General features: G+C 36.7%; 3 protein-coding genes across 6 annotated transcripts; 1 reads left to right on the top strand and 2 right to left on the bottom strand.

Annotated features, from left to right (window-relative positions):
* The first annotated feature begins 2,613 nt into the window (after positions 1 to 2,613).
* On the top strand, positions 2,614 to 5,038 carry LOC117781668 (probable ATP-dependent RNA helicase DHX35). The gene is made up of 2 exons (XM_034618468.1): positions 2,614 to 4,701; positions 4,949 to 5,038. The coding sequence occupies exon 1, from the start codon at positions 2,640 to 2,642 to the stop codon at positions 4,680 to 4,682; it is 2,043 nt and encodes a 680-aa protein (XP_034474359.1). The 5' UTR covers positions 2,614 to 2,639; the 3' UTR covers positions 4,683 to 4,701; positions 4,949 to 5,038.
* Positions 4,928 to 9,176, bottom strand: LOC117781669 (short-chain dehydrogenase/reductase family 16C member 6). The gene is made up of 4 exons (XM_034618470.1): positions 8,492 to 9,176; positions 6,003 to 6,120; positions 5,195 to 5,795; positions 4,928 to 5,132 (listed from the first exon to the last, which is right to left on the bottom strand). The coding sequence occupies exons 1-4, from the start codon at positions 8,651 to 8,653 to the stop codon at positions 5,030 to 5,032; spliced, it is 984 nt and encodes a 327-aa protein (XP_034474361.1). The 5' UTR covers positions 8,654 to 9,176; the 3' UTR covers positions 4,928 to 5,029.
* Positions 9,177 to 10,935: 1,759 nt separating this feature from the next.
* On the bottom strand, positions 10,936 to 12,439 carry LOC117780449 (ankyrin repeat domain-containing protein 26). Of its 4 annotated transcripts, none has more exons than XM_034616987.1 (4): positions 11,922 to 12,420; positions 11,659 to 11,868; positions 11,316 to 11,605; positions 10,936 to 11,265 (listed from the first exon to the last, which is right to left on the bottom strand). In XM_034616987.1, exons 1-4 carry the CDS (start codon positions 12,222 to 12,224, stop codon positions 10,980 to 10,982), a joined length of 1,089 nt encoding a protein of 362 aa, XP_034472878.1. In that variant the 5' UTR covers positions 12,225 to 12,420; the 3' UTR covers positions 10,936 to 10,979. The 4 variants fall into 4 exon arrangements, with proteins under 4 accessions (XP_034472878.1, XP_034472879.1, XP_034472881.1 ...); XM_034616988.1 differs by having other exon boundaries at positions 10,936 to 11,253; positions 11,922 to 12,401; XM_034616990.1 differs by having other exon boundaries at positions 11,143 to 11,270; positions 11,320 to 11,605; positions 11,922 to 12,439.
* Between the last annotated feature and the right edge of the window lie 639 nt (positions 12,440 to 13,078).

Here is a 13,078-nt window from a genome sequence, read left to right as displayed (position 1 = left end):
TGAGCAACACTGCCGGATATTAAAAAAAAACTGTAGCTATTTTAACAGTACTGCAGTTTATGGCAGATATCTTAATTCCTTTGAAATATTTAACTGAAATGTTATTTAAGTATGTAGTATTTATTCGGTGTCCACGTTAGATTTATGGCTAAAGATCGTGGAACTGCTTTCGCCTTCGCAAAAAACCACACTCAAAGCTTTCTTCTGGTAACAATAATAGTTTCTTTATATGTATGTATTGTATTTTTAGCTTATTGTGTACAAGTGTACAAACGCTTTTACAGCAATTAAAACTCTACAGATGCTTTTTAACTCTCTTGACTGCTAAGCCAAAAACAAAAATTATAAAAAATAATCAAATAAAGAAAATAATTAAAAACGAGCATTCAACACACCACTATAATTTTGACAATTTTTTTAGTAAACAAATTTTTGTGAAAGTTTTCAAATTCGAAAGTATACACATTAATTGTAGCTAATTACACAATTAAGACTTAACCTTCGCAGCAAGTATTGAAAATAATTTACTTTAGCTGAAAATCGTTTTACGGCCCAATAAATAGAAAATCTATATAGTGTTATCTCAATAAAATTAAGGTTCACGTTTTAGATATAGAAATTATATATATTTAGGAAATAACAAGCCAAAAACCAATTTAAATTATGTGTTATTTAAAATCAAATACAACTAAATGCAATTTAGTATAAATTAAAAGCAAAATATAAATCTAATGATTTAGCAGGGGCTTTATTTTTAGTTTTGATGGAGAACGGAGAGTATACTCATATATGATATACTTACAAAAGTCGATCGAAATTGAATGCATAAAAGAAGGAACAATGCAATGCTGAGAGAGTATACGAAAATATGGTATATAAATAAACCTAATCAAAACACAAATGTTAAAATTAAAATAAATGGATACATGAAAAATACTTCTCTGTTTAAGTTAATTTCTATTTTTGATCAAATAAAAATAATAGAACACCCATGCATTAAACGTAATAACGCATTTGCAAATAGAAAGTAAATCCATATAATAACTGGTATATCCGTCAAATGCCATTAAAATAAAATAATTCATAAAAAATACGGGGAAAACACCCTTACATTTTAAAATTTAAGAAAGGTAACGTAAAATACAATAAAAATGCAATCAAATTTACATATATCACAAAACACACAACATAAAGATATAAATATATATATAATATATGTATATCCCAGAAACAATATAACTATACACTTCGATGCACCTACCTAGCAAAACGCACTTTCATGGAAAGTCCCATATAACATACTGAGTTCAAGTCGTTACAAGTTTTGAACATTGTACATAAATCTTGAACAGAGCACAGAGTTCCATATTCAAGCCACATATTGCAAATAGAGTCGCTTTTAGTTGTATTATGATTAATAAGCATGTAGAACTTGTTTTCAACTCTAAGATATTGAATTGCAGAGCTTATGTAAGTTATTTAAATAGGTATTATTCATTATTCTTGTGTGCCCCAATAAAACGTTTATAAAAGAAATCGCCCAAAATCAAATTGAAAACTAACAATGTAAATTTATTTGAAAAATCAGTGATATTTAAGTAAATACTTTTATCATTTAAATGTATTGAAATAAAGAACTCAAGTCTTGAAATCTTATTTACCACAAAATCACATAGCTCTCTATTTTTTGGGGGTAACGACATAAGTGCGAGCGACATATCTTCGCAGAACTAAGAACGACATTCTGGTGGTATTCGTGGAACAGATTTGGATTTGATTTCGTTACTGATTTGATTTCGCCGATCAGCTGTTCACAGCTGCTCCATACAAAATATGTAACCCTAAGAGATTTCACGAAATCTGTTCTGAGGCTAATTTCGATTTGATTTAATTTCGATAGTATGTGAGACCGTACATTTCGATAACTTTATTTGCTCACACTTGATTTTAATATGGAGAATGTTTAAAGTTTCCTGCAATGCAAGAATAATTAATTTAAAACCTATATACTCGTATTTATTGCAGAATAAATACTATAGATGTCGCAGATGGATATGACAGCTAAGATAGGGCTATGAGAATTTAAGTGAAAGCACGAAAATAGGTTAAAGAGACGAAAAGGAGCTGATAATGTGTAAAATTGCAGCTTAAGGATTATAAAAAAATAGTATTATTCTAATTATACTATTCTGCAAGTGAACTATGAATAAAAAGTCTAAGAAAAACAGATTTCACATCATCATTTGTCAATTTATGATTTCGCGCCTTGTTTTTAAACTCTCAAAATCAAAGTCAAATCAGTGCGCAGTAAGGGTTGTTCCTGAAACTGAATCAGATATGCTTAAGCCAAATCGAAACCAAAACGAATCTGTTTCAGAAATACCCCTGTAGATTCACAGTTTCCTTTAACGTTTTATATTTTCGCGCCATTCTCTACACTCGAGATCAAATCAGTGTTTTTTAGTTTTACAACACTACTTCTACTCAGCTGCGATATATCGAAAAGGCAATACTGAGTTTGCGATATATTGCGTTGATACAGAAAGTATCGATTAATTATAGCACTGCGATGTTAAAACATCGATAATGAGTAGTCTAGTAAACAAACGAGATAGCGGCAAATAGAAAAGCAAATAAAAATGACAACGTTTAAACCGAAATTTCTAAAACCAGATACAGATGATGCCATAGCCGAAGGCGGAGGGGAACAAGAGCCCCAAAGCTCTGCGTTTGTGTTTAACGCTAATCACAATCTTGGTTTAATAGAGCAGCGTGAGCGTTTACCCATTCGCAAGTATCGTGATCAGATTCTTTACTGCCTGGAGAACCATCAGGTGGTCATCTTAGTGGGTGAGACGGGCAGCGGCAAGAGCACCCAAGTGCCGCAGTATCTGTACGAATGGGGCTGGCATAGCAAGGGAATGATTGGGATCACGGAACCACGTCGGGTGTCGACGGTGACGTTGGCGAATCGTGTGGCCCAGGAACGTGGTGAACTCGTAGGAGATACGGTGGGTTATGTGGTGCGTTTCCAGGAGCGCATCTCCAGCGAAACGAAAATCAAGTTCCTGACGGAGGGCATTTTGTTAAGAGAGCTCCTCGCTGATCCTTTGCTTACCCAGTATGGAGTCATCATAGTGGACGAGGCTCATGAGCGGAATATGCTGACAGACATGGTCTTGGGACTGCTTAAGAAGATTCTACGCAAACGCAGCAATCTAAAACTAATCATCTCCTCGGCCACCATAGATGCAAGCTTCTTCAGTGAGTTCTTCAGCTGGCCAGGAGTTGCCAACGAAGTCAGCGTCAAGCTGAGCATCGAGGGACGCATGCACGCCGTCAATCATTTCTATCTGAACGAACCGTGCGCTGATTATGTGCGTGAGACAGTGGAAACAGTTTGGAAACTGCATCAGAAGGAACCACCTGGCGATATACTTGCATTCCTTACTGGCCAGGAGGAGGTACTGGAGGCCTTGGACCTGCTGCGGGAGTATATAGCCAGCGCAGAGCTGACCAATCTCAAGGTGTTGCCCATGTACGGCAGCATGACCAGCAACGATCAGCTGGCGGTGTTCTTTACACCTCCCAAAGGTGTGCGTAAAGTGGTGCTGGCCACCAACATAGCTGAGACTTCCATTACCATACCGGGCATTGTCTACGTCATTGATTGTGGTTACGTCAAGGTTAAATGGTATAATCCCACCACATCCAGTGATAGTTTGGTTGTCGTGCCCGTCAGCAAAGCCTCGGCCATCCAGCGTGCCGGACGTGCTGGACGTGTGCGTCCTGGCAAAGTGTACAGGCTCTACACAAAGCAGGATTATGATGCGCTAGCACCACGACAGCCTCCCGAGCTGCGCCGCAGTGAGATGAGCGGCGCTGTGCTTCAGCTGAAGGCGCTGGGGATTGGAAATATTTTACGCTTTGATTTTCCTTCTCCGCCGCCGGCAAAAAATCTATTGTCAGCTCTGGAAACCCTCTACGCTCTCGATGCCATTGATGATCAGGGACAGCTAACTAAACCTGTGGGTTTCCTTCTAGCCGAGCTGCCCTTTAGCGCCATGTTATCCAAGATGCTGTACGTGTCGGGGAAAATGGGATGCGCCGAGGAAATCATCACCATTATAGCCATGCTGCAGGTTCAGTCGGTTTTCTCCCGTCCGGCTTCTGCGTTGGCCCAACAAAGCGGACGCATTGCCCATCGACACTTTGAGGTGGCCGAGGGAGATCTGATTACACTGCTCAACATATACAGCGCATTTGTGGAGGAGGGAATGACCAAGGAGTTCTGCGGTCAATACTATCTCATCTATCGCAATCTAAAGCGTGCCTGTGAGTTAAGGGAACAACTTATTACGCTGGCTCGTAAGAAGTATGGTATTCCCATATTCTCCTGCAAGGGCGATGTGGAAATGTTGTGCAAGTGCATCACCGCTGGATTCTTCACACAGGTTGCCTATCTGCATCACTCGGGAGTCTACAGACAGATCAGCAGCGGCACCGAGCTGGCAATACACCCAAATTCCACATTGTATACACTACCACAAGCTCAGTATGTTGTTTATGGGGAACTGTTGCAGACCACGAAGCTCTTTATGAATCATGTGACGGTTATCAAGAAGGAATGGCTAACGGAACTTGCACCACATTACTACCAACAAACCACAGTCAGAGATTAAACTCTTCACACCATTTTAAGTAAGTTAATTGTTAAGTTTAAGTAAGTTAAGTAAGTTAATATTATTAAAACAATATTCAATATTGCTTACATATGCTGGGAATAGTTATTTGAACCTATAAAATATGTTTAAATTTTAAATCAAGTCAATTAAAAATTGTTTTTTCCAAAGTTAAAAAATACTAGCTTTCAGTAATACTAAATATGTATTTGGAAATCGATAGATCTTTCAAATTTTAGTTCAGATTTTCATTTCACTACCATTAGATTTAGTTGGGATTCGTATCCCCACTATTTATTTAAGAACAATTTAAACTTAAGCATAACTGTGATATAAACTTAGCATGATTAACCAGCGGCTACTCGCCCACGTCCCTGGAACATCATCATGGACTCAGGACCACGTATTACTCGAGACATCAGCTCCCAGCACATCTTGGCAGGTAACAAGCTGCAAATATAAATTGTAATTAAAATGTAATAAATATAAATGAAAAGCTAATCTTTACTTACCACTTTAGGGGTGTCAAAAGGCGAATGGAGTTAGGCAGGACACACCAGACCTCGTTGCGACGCACGGCGCCTTCAATTCGATCCGCCACATACTGAGGCTCCAGCATGGGTTGCATACGCGGCTTTACGCCGGAGAACATGCCCGTGTTAATGTAGTACGGGCAAATGAGACTCATGTTAATCTGATCATAGCCATGTGCCTTCAAATCAGTTAACAGACTTTCGTGAAAGCCAATGCAGGCATATTTAGTGGCCGCATAATCGCTGCAACCATAAGTACCCAGCATGCCCGTAATGGAGCTCACGGTCACAATGTGACCACGATTCTGACTCATCATATAAGGCAGAAAAGCCTTCACTGTCCAGTAGTGCGAAATGATGTTGATGTTGTACGTATTCTGGATGACACGATCGTGCAACTCCCAAAAGGGTTTGCAGCAAACAATGCCTGCATTGTTAATTAATATATCCACATGGCCAACATCTTCGGTGACTTGTGCTGCACGTTGATAAATCTGTTCCCGATCCGATATGTCTACCACGTAGCCCTTGCAATTGTTATAACCATGCTTGGCAAGCAAATCAACTGTCGTCTTGATGGCTGTCAATGAAAGAGAGTTATCAACAAGTTACAGTTAAAGTTAGCTAATCAATTTGTAACTGTTAAACACACACAGCTTTCTCCATGCTGTGGGTCCTTAACCCCCGCATAATATAGCTGCTAATTGAATACACTCACGCCTCAGGTACTTAGCTGGATGATGTTAATTGCCCGAAACGGAGCAAAGCGAATGAAAACTTAACCTACCTTCTTGATTGATATCCCATATGACAATGCGTGCTTCAAGCTTGGCAAAGTTGAGAGCTATCAGGCGTCCCACACCGCCGCCACCGCCAGTTATGAGCACCACTTGCCCCGATATGTTCTGTCAAAGAGTGTGGAAAATTTGTCGTAAGCGAAAGTGAAACTCAATTAACAACATTTGCTAAATTTGAAATATGTCTATTTAATTGTTTGGGCTATTCAAAATAGTTTCATTAGGAAATTAAACGGATGTTTTGAATCTTCTTAAGATATATTTACTATACAAGCTATTATTATATGAACTCTATGGATTTGATATATTTAAAATAGTAATCAGTTCAATATTTTTTTAAAGCTTATGTCAAGTTATTATATAATATAATAATTATATTAATTAATCATAATAAAGCTATATTTTAAGATGGTTAAGACGATCCTATAAATATTTGTAATCGCATTAAATAAAGATTAGCACTGTAAATTGATATGTTGTAGGCATTAACTCTGGACTTTATTAAATTTTAAACCAAAATTAAATAGTTACGTATGTAAGCGTATTTTAAGTCTCTTTCAATAATATTTAATAAATTTATTTTAACAAAAGAAAATGCATGTTTACACATACCTTAACTTTTGTTAGTCATGCATATTTAAGATAAAAAGGTGCGACACGAATACTTAATGTGTCGAGTTACGTTTTGAATAACTTATGAATAAGTTCATCCAAATTTGGAGTGCGAATTGCAACATAAAGATACTCGTTTATAATTTAAAACCTATTTTGCAAACCTTTGCCATTTTGACATATGGTTTATACCAACAGCAGCTGCAACAACAACAACAACATCAGCAAAGTTCAATCAAGTTTAGCCAAACGGTACAGTGTGGCATATTAGTTAGCGTATAGCAGTTTGCTTCAGGAAAAGCGGCTTAGGCTTTTGGTCAGGCCTGCAACTTTGTATATTTTGATACTTTTGTAAGCATTCATATTATTTTACATGATTTTTCATTTTTTCCTCTTCTACGTTTGCAGCAAGCGTATAATGTCAGGTTGTGGTTTATGCCTGTTGATTATATACCAACAACAGCAACAATAGCAAAAACAAAATTCACGAAAACATCAACAATGACAAAAACTAACCAATCGCATCGCATTGCATGCGGAAAACTCGTTGGCAGCTGGAAAAGCGTTTCCTTTAGATTGAATTGGTAGTATTTATACAGCCAACTGGTTGCTTGGCCAGCGGCGCATCTGCGCATCAAAAAAAGACAAGGGAAATGTTTTAACGTTATTTGGTTGTTTTATTTTTTTAAAACCTAAAAACCATTTCAATGTCAGCTGCCCCAATTGAAGTACAAACCCAAAAAACAATCATAAATATTTGCAGTCTTTGTGGTAGCTAGCGATGAGTGGGCACTCGTATTATAAGTGACGTCTACGAATAAATACGAAAAAAAAAAAAAAAAAATTAAAGACGATTTCATTCATTGACCAAAACGCAAACATTAAACCTATTTAACAAATCGCATCGCCGTGTGAACATATACTATATACACGTATATCAACTTAACTTTTTTTCTCTATTCCTATTGAGGCATGTCTAAACAACGCCACCGTTTTGTTTGAAATATTCAAGAGTTGGCCAAAATTTACAGCAGTTGTAAAATGGCACACAAAGCAAATAAATTGGAAAGTTTATAGCCATGAAATTTGGATGTTTACTCTAGTGAATTGAGGGAATCTCAAATATACGAAATAACTTGTAAAAATGTATAGCAATTTTATTAGAAATCTCGTATTTTATTCTTGTTTTAAAAAAAGAACGAAACTGGTTTCTTTTAGGAACTTTTTTTACGCTAATAAAATTCTTGACCTTCTGCTTTTATTTGACTCGACAATTTAAAAAATTTTTTTTTGGTACTTAATGAGTTTCAATGATGTGTTTTTTTATTTTGACAAAAAGAAAAAATAATTTAAAGAAAACAACGCATCCAACAAATTATTTTAGATGAGACTAGCAGATACCCTATAAAAGTCTTGAAAAATATTAAATGAAATTTAAGTAAGTCGAGGAATCGCAGGTATAAAAAATTTATTTTTGAAATTATAACTATATTATTACAGTGAACTTAAAGCAGCGTAAGCTTTAATGAAGGATCATAGATGCCTTAATCTGTAAAAAAAAGGGTATTAAAACATAAATATCTCAATTAGCCAATGATTTATTTTAGTTTGCTTTAATAACTATTGCCAAAAATAGCGTGAGTTAACGAACGAAGTTTGTTATTAATGTTGTGCAATTTGAGGGGAGATGTCAGCGTTATTTAATAAAATTAACTAAGTTAGAGATTGTTTAATTTACGACAAGAGTCAAAACAGTTAACAGCTTGACATAAAATAATCAACTTGACATAAAGCTTGCAGTTAATTATATAAAATTGAGTTTTAAGTCAAAATTTTTAGTATTCGAAGTGATTTCCCTTCCCCTTACCTTTAACTTTCTAAATCTCTGTGGCAATATTGTATAATATAGAGACTCCAATATATAATATATGGACTTCAGTGTAAATACAATTAAGTCTATGAAAAATTGATAGAAAGCACGCAATGGCTTATCCATGTGCAGCAGGTCAGAGGGCGTAGCAGTAGTCATATTACTGTAATTTATTTTTTGCAACAAACTTAATGATCGATGCGTCTCGATGGCTTTTGTGAACTTTAATCCAATGGGGCCTTGTGATAGAATTATATTCGTAAAATTCGTAATGTGCTGCCAAACACGTGTAGAGCAAGCCAAATTTTTGGTATGCCAAACGCGTTCGCAATGGAATCGTCGATTGAGGCACTAGCACACAATTCAAATTTGTGGCTTTATAGCTTTTATTTGAGACTAGTGTCTTGATCACTTTTGCATACGAATGATCTGACTTGGAGCCAGGCTCGGTCGACACGACGTCAATCACTTTGAATTCAAATTCACTTGAATTTCTCTGTGTGCGCAACTCGATTGTCTCTTATTATGATATTTTTTATTTGTTTGCGCAGGCGCAAATTATTTATTAAAATTCGTTGGCCGTACGACTGTATCTTCGAATCTTTCTATCAATTTTTATTCGCTTGCCACGATCACATCCGTGCCGTCCGTTTATGCTGAAGTCACAATACAGACTGAAACCTATCGTCAGCCGGCTGGAATCGTCTTGTGCCTCAGCTGAGTTCAGTTGCTTGTTTCTATTTTGTTTTATATTTTTTATTTGTGGGCGCCGCTGTTAGAGGCTTGCTACAAGATTCACAGAAAAGTCGCAGTCGTGACCGCAGAAATATCAGCGAAAACCCACAAACAAAGAAACAACGTCAAGCACTTTCTTAACTTGGCTTTGCCTAGTTGGTTGGACATAGCTGCCGTTAGGTTTTGGTCAAATTGTATGCATGAGAAGTTTACAGAACCTGTTTGCTAGTTCATTTTATTATCTCACAAGCAAGTTGAATCAAACTTCGTTTCTATGTAGACTTCCGCAGCTATTTTTATTGAAATTAGTTGTAGGCAAACAAAAGGAAAGTGACAAAATTACAGAGCAAAATTTTGGTTTGTATGGTGGTAAAATACAGTTTAAAAATCTATGAATTGTTTTCTAGCGCTTCTGCAAGTGTTACTTGATAAAATGTTGGTAAAATTATAGCATGCTTTTAGGCATAAAAAAAATAGATTTTACAAATGTATAAAATATTTTAATCAAATTTGTTATACAAATAGATACAAAAGTATCTCAACGTGAAAGTATTTCTTTATGTTCCGCGTTGGCAGTTGTTGCATTTGAAATTATGAGAGGTACCGCGGTTCGAGTCCTAGCGACGACAAGTCGCATAATGCTTTTTTTTTTTAATTACATAATTTTTTAATTGTACTATTTATTAACAAATATTTGGAAACTTTTTGCTCACATTACTTGTGCAGCAGATGCAAAAGTATTTTGTATTTCAAAGAATTTTGCTATGCAGTGCAGCTCCGCGGCTCGAAAACCTTTTATAATTTGTTAAAATTTATTCATTTAAAAGTTTAATTTTTATTTACAAGCAAAGAAATTATTTTCTAGGTTCTTTATAAATTGAGTAATTTTATAATCACCAACTTAAGTTACATTTAACGCTCACACTGCGCACTGCGCGAAACAAAAACTCACCCTTGTTGTAGCTGTGGGTATTTTCAGCCATAGGCGTTGTAATTCCCAAGTGCTTGTTCCGCATGTGCTGAGTATAAATACGAGTTTCGCTGCTGGGTACGATGGAAGTGTCTTCTGTGATTGTTCTCTGTGCATTGATCGATATATAGATGCCATCTGTTTATCAGATCTGCTCAGTGCCGACCCTCCGTCACACTTTGTTTCCCAGTAATTCTGCCTGGCATTGCTGTGGCAACAGGTATCGATTGGCTTTCCGCTGCCTTTGCTACCGACGACGGGTCGATTAGCAACAGACGCACGGTCATGCATCAGTATACCCCGCCGCCCAATCTCCGCATCTCGGCGTATTTCAATTGGTCTCAACGTGATTGAAATGCGTTAAGGTAACGGGTTGGGCGGGGGACGCTTGTGTTGAAGCCAAACAACAGTTGCCCAAGTCAGCCATTTTCAAAATTTCTTGGTTAAGTAACTTTGTAGCTTAGCTTCGGATTTTCGTAATAAATTTGCTGTTCAGAACACTTCCATGTACGTGGCATTGCCGAGCAATTTGCCCATTCTTTTGCAAAAATTTATTCAAATTTATCTAATAGATTGATGGCAACCAGACCAGGCAAAGTATCTTATAGATGCAAATGGTATATTATTTAACTGAAGTAATAACATACATTCTGCATTTACTATCTGATTGTTTTTTTAGTTAACTAAATTACTATGTTAAAGGAAAAAGGTACCAGGCACAACAAAACTACTTGTAAATAAAAAAGAATATTAAAAACTTTACTTAATAAAGTTATATCTTTATACTTCAGTAAGGCGAATCTTTGGTGGCATACAACCATTTCTCAAAGATTTGTATGGCAGTAGAACAATCCAAATGATGTACGCAGTGCTTCTTGTATAGTAATGCAGTTTCTTATAGAGCTGATCGATGCCATACCATTTAATGAACTGTTTGACATTATTTCTAAGAGGGTCCAGTTGAAATCCTGAACTGATTGGAGTTATTGACAAGTTAGTATCATGGTTAAATTTCTGCTCATTCATTGGACAACTCCATTGCTTAGTGTTTTGTCTGAAACATGATCTGTACTATTGATAATTAATTGGTCAATTTGTAATAATCGTTTCACTTACCTACTCCGATTGTTGAGTTCTCTTTCCAGTTCCTTGATCTTTATACTCATATTGAGAAGACTGTCTTCCTTGAGCTTTAATTCCTGCAAATATGATTCTTCTTTTCTTTGAAAGTCGCTTTCCATATTACGCAGATAATTTACATCATTCAACAGCTGCTCATTTTCCCGAGTCAGCTGGTGAACCATTCTTTGCTCGGTGGACAGCAATTGCTGCAGATTGCGTTGCTCCAAAAGCGCAGCAAGAAGATCATCTTTACTTTTATTGGTTTGATACCTCAATTCGCCGCACTGCAAAGGAAAGGCCATTAGATTTTTTACGAGATTTGAAAGGGCGAACTTACTTCTATTCTGCTTCGGCTAAGATCCTCTTCCAGTTGCTGCTTGTCGGCCTTTAAGCTAAGCACAGATGTATTTAACATCTCGCAAGAGTTGCGCACTTGATTGATGCTGAAAGTGGACTGTTTAAGTTCCACTTGTAGATTCTGGCAACGTTTCTGCTCCACGCGCATCAGAGTGCTACATACATGCAACTCGTTTTTGGCCTCCATGGACTGCAGAGTATACTTGTAGTTTATGCTATCTGTAACTTTTTCTTGATACTCACACTCGTTTTTAGCTGCTCCACCACCGACTGCAAGCGCTGGACATCGGCTCGTCTTCGTCGCCAGGCGTTTAACATGACAGAGGTGAAGATTTTCATACTTGCCACTGGCTCCGTCTCCTGGCTGGAACACCACTGATGTGAGAGATTTTTGGCTGACAACAATTGCTGCCCTTGCTCCAATCTCCAGAATCCTCTATGTTTGCCTTGGGCTGGACACACAGCAGCCTTATTGATATTTAAGGAATCCTCCTGGCTGCAACCGCGATTCACACTGTTATTTGGTACCATTTTGGCGAGATCCATAGTATCAAAGGAAAAATGAGAATAAAATGCTAAAAACACAAAAATGTTATACGTTTAACTGCAATTTACAAGAGACTAAAGGCCAAAACACAAAATAAAAACGTAATTAATCGAACCCTGTATATGTTCGAATGTTGTATAAAAATGTTTTAAAAAAAGCCCAAAAACTGTGATAAAATTTCATGTCTACACTGAATTTGTCCTGCTTGTTTTGAAATTCCAATCGAAGCACACTTGGGATTATTAAAAGGCTCTTAAAGCATTGATTTAATCGTTTATTATACCATATAGCAGGTTCGTAATATTCTACAAAGAAATACTAGGAATTCGCCAAGGTCCTTGCAGGTTAAATAGCAAATTGCACGCACACTTCCGAAGGCGGCAACACAAAGAATCAGGATGAGGGAAAAATAAGGGGACAACAAGTCGGTGTGTTAAGGTCCTGCCGAATGAGGAATATACTACAAATATAAAGGAGATATTTTTTAATGCAGTTTATACAGAGAAATAGTACGCTTAAAATTATTTAACAGAATTAATAATTTTCTATATACTTATATTTTATAAAAGTATTTTTTTTATCGGAATTTGTTTTGATTTTTTTTTTTGAATTAAGTAACTTTTTAGAATCTGTAACTGTTCTTCCAAAATCTAAATTTTCATTAATTTATTTCAGCTTAGCGTATTTCATCTATCGCGTCTGAAATCTGCGGAGCTACAAAAACTTTGACAAGGTCCTTCACCGCATTTTTACCTTCACATTGAACGCCTTAACTTTGTAAAGTTAGTTACCCTCGTCGAGGTCTGCCGTCAAGGCCGCGTATCGCAGGAAGTTCAAAGAGTTTAAGCCCTGG

Source organism: Drosophila innubila (genome assembly GCF_004354385.1).
Source record: "Drosophila innubila isolate TH190305 chromosome 2L unlocalized genomic scaffold, UK_Dinn_1.0 4_B_2L, whole genome shotgun sequence".
Taxonomy (NCBI): Eukaryota; Metazoa; Arthropoda; class Insecta; order Diptera; family Drosophilidae; genus Drosophila; species Drosophila innubila.
This window is presented reverse-complemented; position numbering and strand designations above follow the sequence as displayed.

Bases quoted from the DNA above. Each gene is read 5' to 3' on its own strand.
- LOC117781668 (XM_034618468.1), top strand. From the start codon at position 2,640: ATGACAACGTTTAAACCGAAATTTCTAAAACCAGATACAGATGATGCC.
- LOC117781669 (XM_034618470.1), bottom strand. From the start codon at position 8,653: ATGACTACTGCTACGCCCTCTGACCTGCTGCACATGGATAAGCCATTG. The intron at 6,121-8,491 runs GTAAGGGGAAGG...ACTCTTTGACAG, and splicing joins AGAGATTTAGAAAGTTAAAG to AACATATCGGGGCAAGTGGT. The intron at 5,796-6,002 runs GTAGGTTAAGTT...TTTCATTGACAG, and splicing joins ATGGGATATCAATCAAGAAG to CCATCAAGACGACAGTTGAT.
- LOC117780449 (XM_034616987.1), bottom strand. From the start codon at position 12,224: ATGGATCTCGCCAAAATGGTACCAAATAACAGTGTGAATCGCGGTTGC. The intron at 11,606-11,658 runs GTAAGTTCGCCC...TTTCCTTTGCAG, and splicing joins TTAGCCGAAGCAGAATAGAA to TGCGGCGAATTGAGGTATCA. The intron at 11,266-11,315 runs GTAAGTGAAACG...TCAATAGTACAG, and splicing joins GAACTCAACAATCGGAGTAG to ATCATGTTTCAGACAAAACA.